Source organism: Callionymus lyra, chromosome 1, assembly GCF_982586985.1.
Source record: "Callionymus lyra chromosome 1, fCalLyr1.hap1.1, whole genome shotgun sequence".
Lineage (NCBI taxonomy): Eukaryota > Metazoa > Chordata > Actinopteri > Syngnathiformes > Callionymidae > Callionymus > Callionymus lyra.
In genome coordinates, this window is record NC_141818.1 from 40,104,881 (window position 1) to 40,123,519 (window position 18,639).

At 37.1% G+C, this 18,639-nt stretch overlaps 1 protein-coding gene across 1 annotated transcript in view; it reads left to right on the forward strand.

Moving 5' to 3' along the window:
• The first annotated feature begins 1,158 nt into the window (after nucleotides 1-1,158).
• cntln (centlein, centrosomal protein) overlaps nucleotides 1,159-18,639 on the forward strand; it is a 93,829-nt gene continuing 76,348 nt past the window's right edge. The window contains exons 1-9 of the mRNA XM_087807385.1: nucleotides 1,159-1,246; nucleotides 2,705-2,784; nucleotides 5,554-5,642; nucleotides 7,470-7,554; nucleotides 9,231-9,353; nucleotides 10,151-10,330; nucleotides 11,368-11,501; nucleotides 12,987-13,149; nucleotides 13,247-13,438. Coding sequence (XP_087663511.1) covers nucleotides 2,713-2,784; nucleotides 5,554-5,642; nucleotides 7,470-7,554; nucleotides 9,231-9,353; nucleotides 10,151-10,330; nucleotides 11,368-11,501; nucleotides 12,987-13,149; nucleotides 13,247-13,438 — 1,038 coding nt within the window. The 5' untranslated portion in view covers nucleotides 1,159-1,246; nucleotides 2,705-2,712. The remainder of the gene's footprint in view (nucleotides 1,247-2,704; nucleotides 2,785-5,553; nucleotides 5,643-7,469; nucleotides 7,555-9,230; nucleotides 9,354-10,150; nucleotides 10,331-11,367; nucleotides 11,502-12,986; nucleotides 13,150-13,246; nucleotides 13,439-18,639) is intronic.

Genomic DNA, 18,639 nt, shown 5'->3' on the forward strand with positions numbered 1-18,639 from the left:
AATAGTGATGCATTTTTAAATAACCAACAACAAGATGTTTAACTCATTTTCACTAATGTACAGGTTTACTTTTTGATATAACCCAAACAAATTTGAAAGTCTTTTTTTGACATTTCATCTCCCATTAACATGAGAGGCCACAAGTAAGAGGAAGATGATGTTTTCATCTCTAGTGACAAGTCTGGGGGGGAAAAAGGATGAGAGGCACTTGTAAGAAACCACAAATGTTTGGTGCTAAATAAGTATCCCATGATGATTACAAGACTCCCAGTTATAAGATGATCACTTAGTCGCTGACTCCTTTTCAACTTCATCCATTGATCTTATAATTTCTTTTAAGTTGTGATGAGCTTCCTGGCGAACACGTACACTTGATATGAACTCAAAGGTGCTCTGTAGCTTCAGGGAGAGACCAGATGGTCATTAATCTGTGTGACAAGATAAGTGATCAATCACAGACGAAAAAAAAGGAAACAATCATATGTATGATTTAAGTGTTTTATTCACTATGTGTTATTGAATATAAAATATAACAGCATATCTTTGAGCCTATGATGATAAAATATGAAATTATTTAATATCAGTTTTCTACCAAAAACTCAATTTGTAATAATAAAAAAAAAAAGAATTTCCAACTTTCTTCCTAGATCTTTACTGTTATCATGACAAATACTAATACAGTTTATGCTATAATTATATTTCATCACGATTTTCATATCACTATTGACCCTTGTTTGAATAAAAACAACGAGGATAAAGAACAAATCAATTGAAACCAAAGAAGATAGGACTTAAACATCAACTACTCTCTGATATAAAAATAGTAAAAAAGTTATTAACTACATATCATAAATGGTCCTGAGGATTAAATTATATGAAGACACCTATATTTTCAAGAACCAGGAAAATAAATCGAGTATAACTATTTGTTTTTCTTGTATTTAATATTATTATTATTATTCAACATGTATTCGTTTTCAGTAACTTCTGTTCTCAAGTTTCGATTGAGTTTGTGTTCTTCTAAATAATACAAATAAATAAATCAGATGTTAAATGTGTATATTTATTTACTTTGTTAATGTTTTTGTTAATAAAGTTTTGTTTTGTACAACTTCTAAAGGATCCCGAACATCCGCTCCAGCGGGCGGAAGTTGTGTGACGTCACGGACATGTCGAAAACAGCGGGCAAGGAAATGAAGTTTGAAATGAAGGATGAAAGAATGCGAGTTTAAAGTTTGCAGACCCAGTAAGCGATCTCTGTTCTGTCCTGGCAGCGTTTTTGTATCGACCGTCCAGCTGCTTTTGAGCGTGTCAAAGCTTATAATCGGCGTGAAACGTTGAAGGGGAAGAGAAACACACGGGCTAACGTTAGCTTAGCTAGCTTGTCAGTGTTGACAGTCAAGACAACAAACGTTTTTAAAAGTTAATATAACTCTTGATATACTTCGCCTCGATGTAATGTCCGTGTGCTGTGGTTTGTTGTTTTTTAAATAAAGTCGATCTTTGTTTTGTAACGTAAACATTTACTGAGGAGGCAAATGTAGCTGTTGTTGTTGTTGTTATAAAGCTACAGAATAAGTCCAAGTAGTTCTGTCTGTTTTATTCTGACATTGACACATATCACATTCATGTAAATACTGGAAGATAACGAGCCTTTATTGGATTTATTGTCTTAAGTTATTTTTTTAGTTTTGTTTGCTTGTATCCATGTTTGTGACCCTGAGCATCATTTGTTATTTACTGCATCCTTTCTATTGGTCTCCTCTGCTGAACAAAACATGGACTTTCTTGTGTTTATTAAAAAAGGAAACTAATACATTCTGGTGAAATTCAAAGTTACACTGCATTTAACTAATATGCAAAAACCATTTGGGAAGAATGATTTCCCTATCAAACAGTGTTATTATTAATATTGTTGCATGTTATTGGAGGTGGCCGTCAAACACGCTTTAATATCTCTACCAATGTGTGGATGTGGTAGAGTTAAATGAAAACAAAAAAACGTTTTTTAAATCGTATGGTGTAGAGATGAGGATCCTGCAGATCCTTAACCCTTTTTGTTTTGTTTGTTTTTGTGCCTCTGATTCACCTTGACCATGAGATAACAGGTGTTAAATTCGAATGAATCTGATTGGAATTTATCTGTAATAAAATGTCTTTAAATCAAATGTCGCATGTCATAAAAACACATTATTTCAAATTTCATTTGGTGACATTTATTGATTTGTTCATTTTTAAATAATTAGAAATTGTTTTTCAAGTCTCAAAAGTTCGTAAAGATCTGTTTTTCACCCGTTCAAAAAGTGGACTTGTGTTAATGTTAATATGTTTATTGCTTTAATCCTAAATGGCCTATTTTTAAAGGTCATTTAAAATATCTGGATTTTAACTTGCCTTAAGCTGTGACCGCCCTAAGAGACTAGTTCTCCTCTTAATTCTAAATGAAACCGTAAGACACATTTGACGAGTTGTGGCAACTATTTTTGCCTCTTAACCATGTCATGTCTTTAAAGATACGGAGAGCTGCACTTTTATATGATTGCCTCCACTTTGTTAGAAATGAATCAAATAAAAATAGACATTTGAATCAGGCTCAATTAGACTTGTCTTGGTAGTCGGAGCAACATTGTCTTTGCTGTGCCATTACCGCTTGTAATACAATTGACTTTTCAGGCGATTTAATATATTTATAATTTCTCTACAGCTTGAAAAATGACTTCGAAAGACGTGCTGGAGTTGGAGGAGCAGGTCAGAGGTTTGTCGGAGGAGTTGACACAATGCCAGGTATGTAGTGCTATAAATGGTCACGCATCAATTATTGCATTATTATGTCTGACATCATGCAAATTAGCTCCAGATTAAGGGTTCTCTAATTGACTATTAAAATAAAAATATAGCTGATTAACGGTGTTGCTTTAAAAAACTAATTTTAAGGATAGTTTAACGTATTCTAAATAAGGGGTTTAGGGTTTTGCAATCAACTTAATCTGTTGTGGATTTGCTGATGCATTTTAACAAGCTATGAGATACTTTACTAAGTATAACTTTAAATGTAGACACAGATTTTCAATGCAAATTATGTTAATCCTGCCCTCTTACAGGTTTAAAACAATATCCTTGTCCAAGTGTTATATCACCTAATATATTGTTATATAATAGCAAAAAAGTAGGGGCCCTTGAAAGTATCTATTTATTTTCTAAGAGTCAGTCACTTTTAAGTATTTAGGAGGATGTGAAACTTTTTGTAAGGGGGGAGGGAGTGTGTGCATGCTGACCACCAGGTGGTGCCTCATAACACGTGAACTACACCAAGCATACGCTCTGCCTCCACAGGTAATGTCGATGAGCAGATGAGGTGTGACTTTCAAGTAATCATGTTCCACCTAGCATACATATTCCTGTGGCTGGATTGTCAATCAAGTGCAGTTTTGGTGGATACATATGTTTCTTTCTGCCGTTTCCAAACGTTCCAAAAAAGTTGTTTATGGTGCTTTGTTTCTTTCAGTTTATATGGTGTAATTATCTAATACAGAAAAACTGTTTTTTAATGTCAAATAAATGTAATTCAATAATCATTTAAACACTCTAGAGAATGGGTCGAAAAAAAAGCAAGAGTTAAAGAACATCAAAGATAACTTAGTATGACCAGCAGCAAAAGAATGTGAGGTAGGTAAAAAAAAAAGTTTAGACACAGGCTTGTGTTACTTTTGGGGAAATTCCCATCAGTGTCAAACTAAAAAAGAAATAATCAATACAACAGAAAAATAGTTTTTATTTTCATTTGTACTGCCCGGTTAAAAAAAAAAATCCATGCTAGGTACAGTTACCCTGTTTTAGATCTCACTTGATGTTGCTATTGGATTCATATCAGCTTGTTAAGTAAAGCCACATCAAACTGCCAGAAACGCAAGCTCAGCTTGTAGAGATTGAACAAAATCTTTCTGCTCGTAACTCTGCTGATAGGTGACTTTGATGTTGTATAACAACATTTTATTTGAATTATTTAAGCATGTTGCTATGAATCTTTTACATTTATTGCTTCCTGCATGCATCATTAACACACATGAAGACATGCACTATTGACAACATAAAAATGTAGAACACTAATGCTCCATTTTTGTCAAATAATCGTGGTGTTAAATCTAAAAACTAAAATAATCTTTCGCTCTGCCTCGTATTAAAAATAAATGTAACATCCTCGGTGGTCCCGCCTTGAACCTAACATCATATATTCTTGCCTTCTAATGGGGACCTTAAGTTGTGTAGTCTTCTATTTAAATAGTGACATTTGAATACCATTGATGTCTTAAATCTTTGACAAGATGTGCTTCATGACAGCCATTAACTTCAAAGAGGCTCATCTGTCGACTAGAAATGTTCCTACTAGACCGATGCTAATTCTATTAATATGTGGCTGGATTCCACTGGATCTCTTTGGCAAGTTTAGCCTATGGTGGTTCACTGTCTCCATTCAAAATAAATAATTCATCCACCATCAAACACTCACTCACTGCATGTTTAAGTACACAGTGCAGAGGTCCTGATGAGAGGCTTGACTGAACACTTCTCGATGCAAGTGTTAATGACAGCCAGAGGCCAGGGAGGAGAAGGCCACCTCTCTGGGAAAACCAACTTGCTGTTTGTTGCATCTCACGACTGATCTCTTCCCCCTCGTGGCGTATCCCCACCCCTGGATCGTGCATTTATGCAGCGTTGCAAGGACACATACATGTTGAGTCGCACTTCTTGGTATGTTTAGTTCAGGGCCTACTCCGGGGCTGCTTCTGCCATTTTCAGTAAATAATTGATTAGACACTTTCGAAAGAGGTTTAAATTCACCAACTAATTGGAGACCAGCAGATTCCAGTGGGATGGTTGACTTTTATCTTATGATGATGTGAACATAATTTATCAGATAATTTTATATTAAGTCGATTGGTATAATTCTGTCTTTTAATGTCAGAAAATCTTGGTTTTTTAGATGTCCCTCATTAAATGTAATGTTTAAAATGTCTGGCAGTACCGAGGAGACAATTTGAATTGGAAATGTGTACTGGTTTGGCTCCGTCCTGCTACTTGAAGAGGGCTCTCTCTGTCATCAGTTCGGTGTTTCTTTGGGGGTAGTTACGTTGGAGCGGCTGTGAAAAACATGTGTGCGAAGCAATTGATTAATAAAGAAAACTCGAGCTTGTCTGCTGTGTTTTGATTCCTATCCCAGCCCTCCCCAGACATAAATACTGCATAATGACAAATGTCAATGCTTGCTCCCCTTGAGTCGAAGGTCACATCTCAGTGATGGATATTCTCTCTCATGAAGCGTCTGAGGCAGGCCAGATCACAAAAATATACTTTAGACAAGATGCTTGAATAATTGATCGACTGCTCATATGCTAATGCTACGCACATTCCTTCTATTTGTGTGTGTGTGAAAGCTAACATGTTTTTTACTGCTGTGCTTTGCTGACATTGCACACAACATTTCTTATTTATGTATCACAAACTAACTGAACCAAGAGTGACATATGTTGCATCTTTGAATACTGTCTCCAACAGGCAGACAAGGAGTTTGTGTGGTCCCTGTGGAAGCGCCTCCAAGTGGAAAATCCAGACCTGACACAGGCTGTGAGTCTGGTGGTGGAACGGTGAGTAGATTCTTCTTTAATTGAATGTCTACCTGAGATTCTTGGTAGATGTTCAGACGATGTTCTAGCACCTCTGCCATTATTCCTGGGTTAGAACAGGGTCTTGTGCAGATGTGGATTTAAGCCTGCTTATCCCCAGTCGAGTGATTAAAACTCCTTATAAAGAAAACTATCTTCTCTTGTCCTGGATGGTAAATGGACTTCTGCCAAATGCTTGACAGTGTTTTTCTGATGAATTGTGAGATTCAATATAATCTTTTTTATCCGGGTTGCTATGCCTTACCCGTAAGAAAACTTACAAAATGACTGTCAATGAAATTAAATGAGTGTTATTCTAGTTACTTCTCTTGCTTGACTAAGGCTTCCGCTGCTGGACCTTAAAACGCTTTAATCTATCATATTTTTTAATGCATTGCTGGTTTCCATTGCATCGCTACATCCCAAATCTGAAACCTTTAAAAATGGGAATTCTGAGTGACGGCACCTGGATCTTCTCCGTGCAGTGGATCGAGGCATAGACATGTAAACATGTGACAGTTCTCTGCACATTCTGTGACTTTTAACTGGGATGAAATAAATCACGACAACCTTCACAATTCACAAGAACTACTGGTGCGACTTGAAACGAGCCATTCTTATGCTTTCAAATTGGAACGCTAAATGGTCGTCATGATGGCGTGAAAACTGCAGCAAAATGTATTCACACTTTTTTAAAGTCGGAGATGGTCCTCAAATTAAATGTTTATTCTCCTCTCTGTCAACATTTTGAGTTGCTTATTTTGTTTATCTTATCTTTGAATTTTCTTTTTTAATATTTGAGAGTTAATTTGAGATTTCTATTTTTATTTTTATTTTTTTAAATAAATGGTAATTTAAAAGTGTTAACAAGCGTAAAAGAAATGACGAATGGAAAAATTGTTCAAGTTTAACCTGCAAACACTAAATCTTTGACTGTTTTTCCCTTTTGGTACATGCTTAAGCATCGAATAAATAAAATATATAACACAAACTATGACATTTACTGTCAAAAATATTGGATATTTCAATGCGCAACATTCACATATTAAGCTTAACTGTTTTCGATACGTTAGTGTTGGTCTAATACTGTTACAAAAACCGAGCTGAGGTGTCTCACAATATTTTCTGTACCTGTAGCCTTGTTTTCATTCTGAACTCTCTGTAGCTCCTCTTTATTCCCAGGGGTAACCTATCAAAGTGTGGTAGTCCTCTGAGACGAGAGAACATTTACCCTCCGAGTGCCTGTGCATTGTATCACCTGATGCCGAGGAGGATATTGACATGGTAATTGGGTAGACTTTAGTCAAGAGCCGGTCCCTAATGACTCGCACTCTTCACTGAACCCACCCTCACCCAACTATCGTACTATACCCAGTTGGTTGGCTTCTGTGGACTAAGAGAACACAGTTGTCTCCTGGGACTTTGCAGCTCATTTCAATGACTATCAAGGGAAAGAACCGATCAAAAGGTGCAAAGAGACAAGAATAGAAAGGGCCTTGAACACAGGTTTTTGTAGAAGTGTGTGAGGGGTTTGGGGAATAGGACGTGGCCCAAAATGTTTGAAAGAACGTGGTCCCATGGCAGTGCTTTGTTTGTGGTTTCTTAAAGTTTACATGATGAAAGAGGTACTTAAAAGGATCTGGATTATGGTGCCGGGGTAAAGACGTTACCACTCGAATGTCTTTTTGTATTAGAAATTATAGTAATAAATAAATGAATACATGTTTGTTTGTTTTCAACTGAGATTTCTTCAGCATTATTTGCAAAAATAACTTTAGTTAACATCTGAACTGTTCTTTTCCATTGTAGGGAGAAGCACAAAACGGAGATGAGGGACAGGAAAGTGCTGGAAATCCTCCAGGCCAAAGACCAACAGATTAGCGGACTTAAGCAGGTACATTTCAGACGTTTGTGGCCTTCAACTTTAATGAAACCAGACGGTGCCAACTGCACACAGAGGCAACACGTGGGCTAGAATGAGCAATAAAAACCATTCTAGAAAGACAATGAATATTTTAGGTACCATTTCCTGTCCTGCTTGGACTTTTTAAAATTTCAAATATTGAATAAATCAAACTGCACAGACCATGACTTGTAAAATGCATCTACTGTATCATGTTAATTATTATTTTACTATTTTTTAGCTTACTCAATAGCCATGTTTGCATTAGTCTGTTTAAGTAGATGATACTTTTCGGTGCAAACACTTATCCTGCAAATTTTCCAGATCTCTCCCTTTTTTTTTTCTTCACCTTTTTTTTCCACCACTCTCTCTATATGCTTTTCCTCGCAGCTCACATTTTTATATCATAATTAGCTTTCATATTTGAGCTGCACTGGGAATTTTTCAGAGCTAATCTTTCTGTCCTAGACCTCTTAACTTGTCGGAACCCCCACTTTTTTTCTCCTCTATCAATTGAGTACTTCAGGGGTTCAAATTGTTCCGGCCTACCTCATTATCAGTGTTTGAATTTATTTTCCCTTCCCTGGTATAAATCTCTATTAAAACCCCTCTGTCTTTAGCATAGTGAGCTAGAAGTACGGGGAACGCTAAATCCACTATCTGGACGTATCTGACCCATTTCCCCAACATGGCAATTAATTGCATCCCAGAGCAGAGATATTTAAGAGGAGGATGTACCCACAGAGGTTTGTGGATTACCAGCCAATGTCAAAGCCCAGCTGGTGCACAAAGTCCAGCTCTTTCCAAGTAAGGCCACTAATGCTGCCTAAACTTAAGATGAATATTTAACCCAGACGGGTGGGGGTTTATATATATATATATATATATATATATATATATATAAACATTTGTATTTATATAGTTAGGATTCTGGTGAAACCGAAAGGCAAACTGCAAATTAGTTAAGTCACATACGGATGACATCACGGTGTCAATTGGCAAGAATGTGGCTAAACAATAAGTATCAAAATACAGCGATACTGATACGATATACTGTAAGTACTTGACTCTGGTGTTGCAGAATTTACCGACCACAAGACTCTTGACAAAGTGGCAACTGTGCTCCATTTGATTTAAAATTAAAAATACGTCTGAATATCGGCTTTAAAATTTGCTGTAGTATCCTCTCGTCCTCAGACACAGCTGGGATCTCGTAGGATATCATTTTTTCTTTAGCTGCAGTGGACATAATGACTGCTGCCATCTAGAGGCAGAAGGTTTAATTGCAACACAAAAATGAGCAAACCTTTGTGTATATTTGTTAGATGTAAATAAATAATTGAATTATTTGTATTTTATTGAAATATACCATACAATAAAAGTGCTGTTGAATATTGTTTGTGAAACTGTGTAAAAAAAAAAATATAGGTAAAGCTAAAGTATATCTATTTTTTTTTTACATCCATTATCTTTTAGTTGTTTCCTTCCATTTGTATTCAAGTAAAAGTTAATTCAGGACGTCTAAATTTGCAATCGAGATATTTTTTCTTCAGGTGGTCAAATATCATTTCCCGATCAATGCAAGTGACAAACTGATCAGATAGAATCACGTACGGATCGACGAGGCTCCTGTGTTTCAATTATTTTTGCTTAAATTCCTGCGATAGAAAGTGATGAACATTGACCACCTTCACGCGAAGAGGACGCCGGCGGACGAGCCGACCGGGTTAATGAAGAAGGAACTAACGGCTCTGCGCGAGCAACTCATCAATAAGACCGAGGAACTTGAGGTTAGTGGAACCGATTTTCTGTGCAGAGCCCTTAGATTCAAAAGCTCTTTTTCTTTTCCCTCTCCTGTGTGACATTGAACAGGACCCGTCTCCAGAGACGAGAGCCACAGGCATTCGAATCAATTAAAAGAGTAGATTTTTTTTTTTTAACCTGCTTTGCACACAATCACATTTCCTCTGGCGTTTCTCGCTGTGACTCCTTTGGCTTTTTAGCAGCAAGAGATTGGAGAGAAGATTGTTAACTTAAAGATAAATACTTAATGATCCCTTCGGTGTGTATGATGGTGTGGCTTTCCCCTTAATTATGGGTGGATGGGACCGAGCTATGATTAATTGATAAAGGACTGGTCCTTTTCACAGTCTTGTTGCGGTCTCATGGCGAGGAATCGTGGGGGGACAGCATCAAAGGAGACCTGGGTTGAGTCTAATGGGTCTTGCAGAAAGCAGCATTCTCATTAGGAGCTTGTCATTAAAACCGACATGCTGGCTTCTCTACCTGCATGAGCTCAGCTCTTTCACGAGGCTCGGCTCACGCTGCCAAATTCTGGCCGCCCGGGCCCGGTCCCACAGCACAGGTGACCTTGGCCAATCAGCAACTCAAGCAGTTGCGTCGGGATGCAAATCTGGCTCATAGTTAACATATTCCCTTCAACCCCACAGGCGTTTCACGTTGTCTTTTATTTCTTATTTTTGCTTGGATCAAATTCTCTATTTTCCACGCTTTTTTGTCGTGGTTGTTGACGGAGCTCCTGCTGACCCGCTCTCCCATCCCGTTCACAAACACCTCCCCTGTCCAGGAAATCGGGGCCGAATGTAGGAGGAAAGACGAGGAGAATCAGCAGGTGGTACTGGCCCTTGAGGTGGAGAAAAAGGGATTAGCTTCCCGCTGCGGTGCCCTGCGAGCTGACCTGGAGGAGATGGAGAGGCATGCCAAGATCCAACGAGACCAAAGGGAAGCCGCTCAGGCCAGAGTCAAGGTTTGAAAAGTGTGATTGTTTAACTTTTTATTTTTCGACCAAAAGTGCGCGAGGAGGGTCGTCCTCGTCCTCTCTTCAGCTCTTTCTTGTCAATATCAGATGAACAAGAATGAACGAAATGACGAATTGTACAGATAACTAGTACTAATTCTCCCTCTATATGTCGTTGCTTGGTGAGTGGCCAATTCAAGGTTACATTCAATGTGAAACTTGTGAATTTGATTAAAACCAGAAATGCATTTAGACAGCGAAGCACAGCCAACAAGTAAACCAATTTGTGTAATTGAGGAATTTTATTGGCTTATTTATTTGTTTTAGTGATATAATTGCATGCCGGCTGTTAAGTTCTGTTCCCTATAATTTAATAGTCCAATATAATCCTGTTACTTGTACTTTTAGTTCCAGAAAATGTAATTTAAATATGTATATAACAGATAGATGCCATTTGATCATCTTGGCTTTAATCATCTACTATTCTGAATAGATTTATAGATGTTAATGATAATTATAAAGAAATATAGCTAATACATACATCTTTCTGCCACTCACTTTGGATCAGAATTCAGAAGGTCTGTTACAATGGAAAATTAAATTAGCTCTAAATTATATATACTGATAGAACATTTATTCGGTCTATTTAAATACAAATAATACTGACAGAACATAGAACATTTTTGGGGACAAAATTATTTTTCTTAAATAAATCTAATGTTCTTAAAACTATACTTTAAAAAATAATTAAAGTATTGGAACCAGTATTGGATAAAATCCAATGTAATACACCACCATTATCTTATACAAACTAAATGGTTTTGCTGCCATCATTAACCTCATTTTCAACTTCAACTTGAAGACACAGGTTTACATTTACTTTTTTATTCCATTTGTCGCAGATTGATTAGAAAAAAACAAATTGAAAAGTATATAACTGAACACTTTTACAGCATGTTCAGTGGATGTTTGTGTAATGTTAGTTTTGATGTTTTCCTTCTGACCAGTTACCCATCGTTAATGCTGTATATTGTCTTCTATACAAGGACATGGAGGAGGTATTGCTCAAGGACCGCCAGGTAATGTGCAGACTGCAAGATCACAACAGCAACCTGGCCACCCAGCTCTCTGCCAAAGAAGAGGAAACCGAAACGAAAGAGCATCAACTTAATAAACTCCTGTAAGCCCTCACACCTCCACTGTGATGCATGATACAGCTTTCCCTTTTTCCCCCTCTCTTTTCTAAAATTATATTAGAAGCCTCGTTGACACGTATGGGAGCGCAGCTCTCGGTAAGTATATTGCTCTCTTGCCTTCAGGCTCCACAGTGACACAGATTCCTTCCTTCTTGGCCCAACTAAAGCCACTCCATAAGCCCTGTATGTGCATTCGCTTTAAAAGAGGTAGGAGAGGGAAACTGTGCGGCTTTTGCTAAGCTTTAGTCGATATGATAAAACTGTGAGAACCGTTTGAGCCTTAGTGGTAAGCTCAACCTTTTTAACTACTTTTCCCCTCTAAGAGGGAGAATTCTGATATGTCAGTCACATTTGCACAGTCCAGTCGCCTCAAAGGTTTTAATAAGGTGATCCCTGCATGCGAGTTGAGTTTCCTCGCCAATAAAACGTTTCTTTTTTTTTCTCTCATAGTTTAGTTTGTAATTGATTAATTGTTAGGTGTTGGATTATATAATGTAAACTAGAATCATTTTTCAACAAGAATTGAACTTGTCATGCACAAGGTCTTAACTATTGCACTATGATAGTGGACAATTTATAAAAAAGTAAAGTAAAAGTAATATTAACCTGTGAAAAAAAACATTTGCAACCATCTAGTTGACAATAAAGTATTCAAGAGCTACTGCTGATTGAAAGTGTCCATTCGATGCATTAAAAAAAACAAAAAAAAACCTAGTGTTGTTTTTGCTGTTTTTATCTGAAGTCAAAATTATTTATTTATTAAATGGCAACTAACGTGAAAACCCAACTTTCCTGACTCAAATGTTTTAAATGTTGAAGTCTTCCTCTCCAAGACGTAGTAAGTTCCTCATCATGTTTTGAACTTATTACATATATATTAAGTTCTCCTCCGTCTGAAATTTCGCCGACTGAGAGTTTACGAGAGCGGAGTCCATTATGACGTAATAATGGCTTCACTCCTCCTTTCACCTAGCTGTAATCACACCATGCTTTGTTTATGCAACGAGTCCCTTGCAGGTAGAGACTTCTGGGATAATTAACGTGTGGTGACAGACCTTGATGTTTGACCAATCACAGCAGAATGGGTTTAGTTATGGTTTAAGAGATTTAATCTACAGCAAAAAAAAAGGTTTTAGTGGGCGGAGCTTAAGATCATTTTCTAATGTTAATATTACTAAACACAGTAGTTGCCCTTTAAACTGGTCATTTATACAAGAATGTTAAAGAACTCTTTAAAAAAGGTCATTTTACTTACTTTCCTAAATCCAGATGAAAAATCCACCTAAATCTAACCAGTTTATGTTGTTTAAAAGTCAAAAACACTCAGCTACTCTTGGGGTGGAAAAAATATATATATATTGGCGCATTAAAATCACGCCAAGACATGTGCTGAGTTTACGCAGATCAGTGTTTTGTGGTCTATTAAACATGCAAGTGCCATAATCTTGTGTTTGTTTTTTCCCTCTCAGTAAGGAGTTCGCGGAGGTGCAGACTCTGTATGACTGCAGTGCTAAACACGCCTCGGACCAGAGTGATCTCATCCAGCAGCTGGAGGGACTAAACCTGGACATCCAGAGGGTCATGAGGAACCAAGAAGAGGCGCACACCGTCGACGCCAACTCCAGTCACATGGTACAAGATTTAAGCTCAAAACCTCTGTCTTTTGCTGAAGTAAAATCATCAAACGTCCTTCACATGGTTTCTTCTGCATTTGTCTCTTCACGCGCAGCTGTACAACGAGTTGAGTCAAAGCTATCAGGCCCTCATACTAAGTGAGTCCAAGCTTCGTGAAAATAACCAAGAGCTCGCCAGCAAGTTGGTGGAGGAGCAGCAGCAAGTTCTGCACCTCCAGGCCCAGTTGCAGCAACAGGTTCCCCACAGCGTTCTGTACCCTTCCCCCAACAGACAGACCAACTTCAAGGTGAGGAACCTGCTGAAAGACTGCCTTTAAATGTTGCATGTCTCGTATGATGCTTAACTTGTGGGAAAAAAAGAAGATTAAATACCGTTATTGTTGTTTAGAATTACTGTTAATATGAATATTATATATTGGCAAATAATACATGCAGTGTTATTTTTACTTTTTTCACATTTAAATAACACGGACAAAAGTGAGATGAATTATTCTATATATATATATTTGGCATATATATATATATATATTATATCTACAAAATCACTTGATATCTTCACATGTGTTGGTTAATATTGACATTTTGTTTGTTTAATTTCTCCATATTTGTTGCTTGATATCAACATCTGGATAAATTAATATCTGCATTTTTGTTGGTTATTTTGTACATATTTTAAAACAACAAAATTATTATTATTTATCTTGGTTAATATATATATATATATATATATATATACACTGATAATTGTTTCCTTTTACCTTTTTTCAACAGCTGTATATATATATATATATATAAAGCAGCTGCGGGCCGTCAGGGCCAGCAAGGCCTTCTCTGCTGGCCTAAACATAATCGGAAAATAAATTAATCTTTTCAATTAAAAAAACTGATGCAGAGCGTGTGTGTCGTGGCCATGGAAACCACACAGACTGTAGTCGGAGTGATATTTTGATGTAATGCACTGATGTTTTGTTCATTTGATGATGATCTAAACGTCTTATTGACCTGTAACAGTACATGGACAGATCCCTGTGGTGTAGAAATAACCTTAAAGTAGTTATAGAGGGGTGGATTCATTCAAACATGCATCACTGAAGGCCTATGTAGGAAATGCACGGCCCGCCACTGATATACAGTATATATATTGCTTGTTAATATACACATTTATGTAAGTTAATACACACATTTATTGTTGGTAGATGCATATAATTATTTATTGGTTAATATATATATTAGAAAAATTAACGTAAATTGCTCTGTACAAAAAAATCAATCATATTCGTAGGTTCTGAACATTTTTATTCAGGGTATTTGCTTCTTCTGGCTTAGATAAATTGAGTCTTGGATTAAAACAATTATCCACATCTCTGGCTCGTGCACTTTTTCTGTTATCGTTCACTTAACTTTAGACAGATTTGAGCATTTATAGAGTGCAAGGTAGATGCCGGGGAGGATTATATATTTGAAGCAGTTAGATAATTTCTGTGCCTCGGCAGACTGTGTTGTGTAATTTGATTGCTTGATAAGTTCTGACAGTGCTGCCCACAGATTGTGGAAGTATAGAGGTATCAGTTCAAAAGTTAAGTGAGTTACAATCACCCCGGATCGTTTAACCCTGTTAATTTAACCAGAGGTAGAGTTTAAGTGGATCATTTAGTCGGTAATTAAATACAATTCTGCAGTGTTTGCCCTGTAATTAATACAGCATTTAGAGCAGATGCAGTTAGTGCTTAGTGTGTGGTATAAACTCACGTTTGTGTCGGAAAGCTGTGTTTACGTGATCAACTTCATGCCTTCGCTGGTCAAACTTTGAAATGAAATCACATATTTCCTCGGAGAATAAATTAAACATATGTATGCTTCTTGTGCCTAAATTAATATTTTTGTTTACTGAACACATGTAGCTGCTGTCTGGCGCGTTTGTATTTTAACTCTCCTTCCGACTGACATCAAAGCACACAGATCAGGAATCCCAAGGTGCAGCACTCAGTCAGGAGAGCTTTCTGTTTCCCACTCTGTAATTTCACTGACAGATTGTGTGAACGTGCGAAGCCTGGAGGGGCAAAGGTGTGTGTATTTGAGCAAATCATCGCAAATTCTATAACAACTTCCTCCCGAACACCTGTTAAATTCTAATACTTGTTCAGGAAAGTTTGATTTTCAAATCTTAAGGCGGAAGTTACCGTGGATGCGATCAAAGTGATGATCGCAACAGGACCAGGAGGAGGAGATGCGGCACTCATTTGAATATAGACCGGAGTGGCGGCTTTGAACCGTCATCCCACGGTGGTTTTCGGAGGAGTATCGGTGTAAAGGAGTGAGAGGAATAACATCCTTTGTGCTCGGAAGACTTTTGCAGTTTATTTTTCCACCTTGTATAACGTTGAAAAAAGACAGAGGCCTTTGTGTCTTTAGTATCATCAGCCTGCCATCACTTCTAAAAAAAAGTTAATCTGAATTATGATCTGGATCTTTTTAATCCTGTACATGGATATAAAATAGTAGCTGTCACTCATGTGTATGTGTGTCTGATCTTAATGTTGCATAAACTCACAAACCTCTTGTAAAAAACAAATTATCACGTAGAATACTAACCTCTCAGGGAAGGATTTTAAGGGGCAACTCTTGAGGTGAGAAAGGGCCACAAGGAGGACCTCATCTGAAAATACAAATGGGTCAGATTTAGATCCTAACAGATATTAAATGTTTTTTTTAAGGGTCTCAGCTCCTTTTATGCAATTGTCAGGCCCATAATCCATCCTCCCCCTCTCTCTCTTTTTGGGGGTTTATTTGTTTTTCAGATTTATTTATTTTTTCTCAGTCCTACGATTTATATATTTTTAATTTCTATTTAAGTTATTTGTTTTCATTTCTTTTCGTTTGGACCTTATAACCAGGTTTCCTTATAAGTCTTGAGAGGCATTTATTTCATGAAACAAACTGACTGGACAAAACTGAAACACTGGTTATGGCCCCTGATGATAAGGTTCCAGGGTTGAGTCAGTACTTGGGTGACTTAGGTCAGTCTGTCAAACTGAGCCTGAGAAACCTGGGTGTTGTATTTGATAAAGACATGTCTCTTGTTCAACACTGCAGAAAACTGACCAGAAACTGTTTCCTTCAACTGAGAAAAATCTCTAAACTTAGGAAAATGTTGTCGGAACATGATCTGGAGCTTGTAATCCATGCGTTTGTGTCTTCTCGCCTGGACTACTTCAACAGTTTATTTTAATGTCTAAACAAGAAGGATCTGTTTCGCCTGCAGTTGATTCAGAACTCTGCAGCGAGAATTCTGAGCCGCTCTAGTAGAATAACTCACATTTTTCCGATCCTTAAAACTCTTCACTGGCTTCCAGTTTCTTTCAGGATCAACTTTAAAATTCTGGTTCTTACTTTCAGATCTATTCATGGTCAGACTCCTCCTTACATCAGTGATCTGATCCAGCCTTACACCCCAGCTCAGGCTCTGAGGTCTGTGGATCAGAATCTACTGATGGTTCCTAGAACACGGTTCAGGACCAGAGGAGAGAAATCCTTCCAGGCTGTTGCTCCTAAACTTTGGAACGATCTTCCTCTCTCTTTGCGCTTGATGGAGTCTACTGACTCCTTCAAGAAACATCTTAAGACGTTTCTATTTGTTCAGGCTTTTCCTTGATTTTCTGGAACTCCTGTTGTGTTATCAGTTTTATCTTGACCTTTAAAGTATATACTTAATTGAATATTGTTTTGATTGATTTAAGACCTTTGTGACCCTGGTCTGGAAATACTGCGCTATACAAATAAAATTACTTACTTACTTACTTAAACAGCAAAAACAACACTAGGTTCTAAACAATCGTGTTTGAGGTTCACCTTTTACAGAGACAACACAAGGGATACCTCAAACACATTTGTCTTCGGGCCTCTGGGTCAAGGGTGGAGTGTTTTTCATAATCATTTTTTGGTCGATTGTCAGGAATTTCAACTTCAAACGGTATCAAAAAACTCTTTAAAATACTTTTTGACTTTCCTTAAACTGTATAATTAGACAATTAGACAATTAGTAGTTATTAATGAACTAGTTATTCTAATTGTATGTGTAAGATACCTCCACCATCTTTTTTTTTGTCATTTTAAAATGTTTTAATATTTCTTTTAGAGCTTTGCAACAGTAATCCGTTACTTTTATAGCCGGCCAACATGTATGTTCATTTTAATGTAGCGACTGATGCTCACTCTTCCTCGTCTTCATCCTCGTAAAAACATCCAAATACCTCCATACTGCTCGTCTGTAACGTCCATCTTTAATTTAATTATTTTAAGTTTGTTTAAAGTGGTTATTAGTCTTGCAGCTGATTTAAGATGATCTCCTAGCAGCTAGTCTAGGTGGGACGTTACAGACTAGCATTATGGAAGTATTTATATGTTTTGAAGTTTGTCTTTCTGGACGAATAGTAGCTACATTCAAAATGATATTTTGTCTATAACTCTAAAAAGGAACAGATTACTCTGAATATAACCCCAACCCATTGTCGACATGAGGGTGAGTAGAAAATGAGTGAACTTTTAATTTTTTACCTCTTTAACTATAATTGCAAATGCAGGTTTAAATAGCATTTTCCTTGTAAGTTACTGAACTATAAGCCTCAGTTTGAGGCTGATCATCACGCATGTCACACAAGATTCCGTCCAAATTAAGAGCCAGATTGGAAAGATTCCTGTGGTCTTCATCAAACAGGTGAATCTTTTGGCTTGAAGAGAACAGGCGTTTAATCATTAAACATCTCCACCACTGCATCTTTTAGTGTAGTTTAGTTTTTGGCTACTGAGTGAGCTGAGCAGTGATTAAAGACCAACATTAGAGTCCTGAGTAGACCTCAGGCTTTTCTGGAACATCCTCCACAGTAAATTAGGGAAGAAGTTGTTCATCATGTGGGCAGTCATTCAAAACAACGGGTAATCTCGCATCAGCTTTGAAAAGAGGAAATGAAGCGTATTGGAAGTCTTCAGAAAACTTCCACACAATAGTAGAACTCTCTCTCTCTCCGACTGTTTTAAAATCATCATTGCTTGGCCATATGTTAAACAGAAGATCAAGATCGATGAAAGAATGTGGGACATAGTTATGTTTTTGAATGATAATGAATCTCATTTAACTAAGTTAGTCAATTATTTCTGTTTTAATTATTTGATGCTTCTGGCCGTAAGCAGAAGCGATTTAGAAAAGAACGGGGATTACTAATACCCCTGCCAAGAAGCTCATTTAAGGACTGTCACAACGCAGCATACCATCAAATATATAGAAGTTCTGTTGCAAAAATTATTTTAATTTCCAGCATCAGGTAGTTACATAAGGTTTTGGTTGAACTCCCAAGTTCCCAAACCAACTGTAAAACAATTTGATTTAAAGTGAAAGTTCACCCATAATTCAATTTTCATTTTCTTATTTTTTACCTCACGTCGATTGGGACTCATTTCGGATTAATCTGTTTTTGATTTAGAGATATAGGCA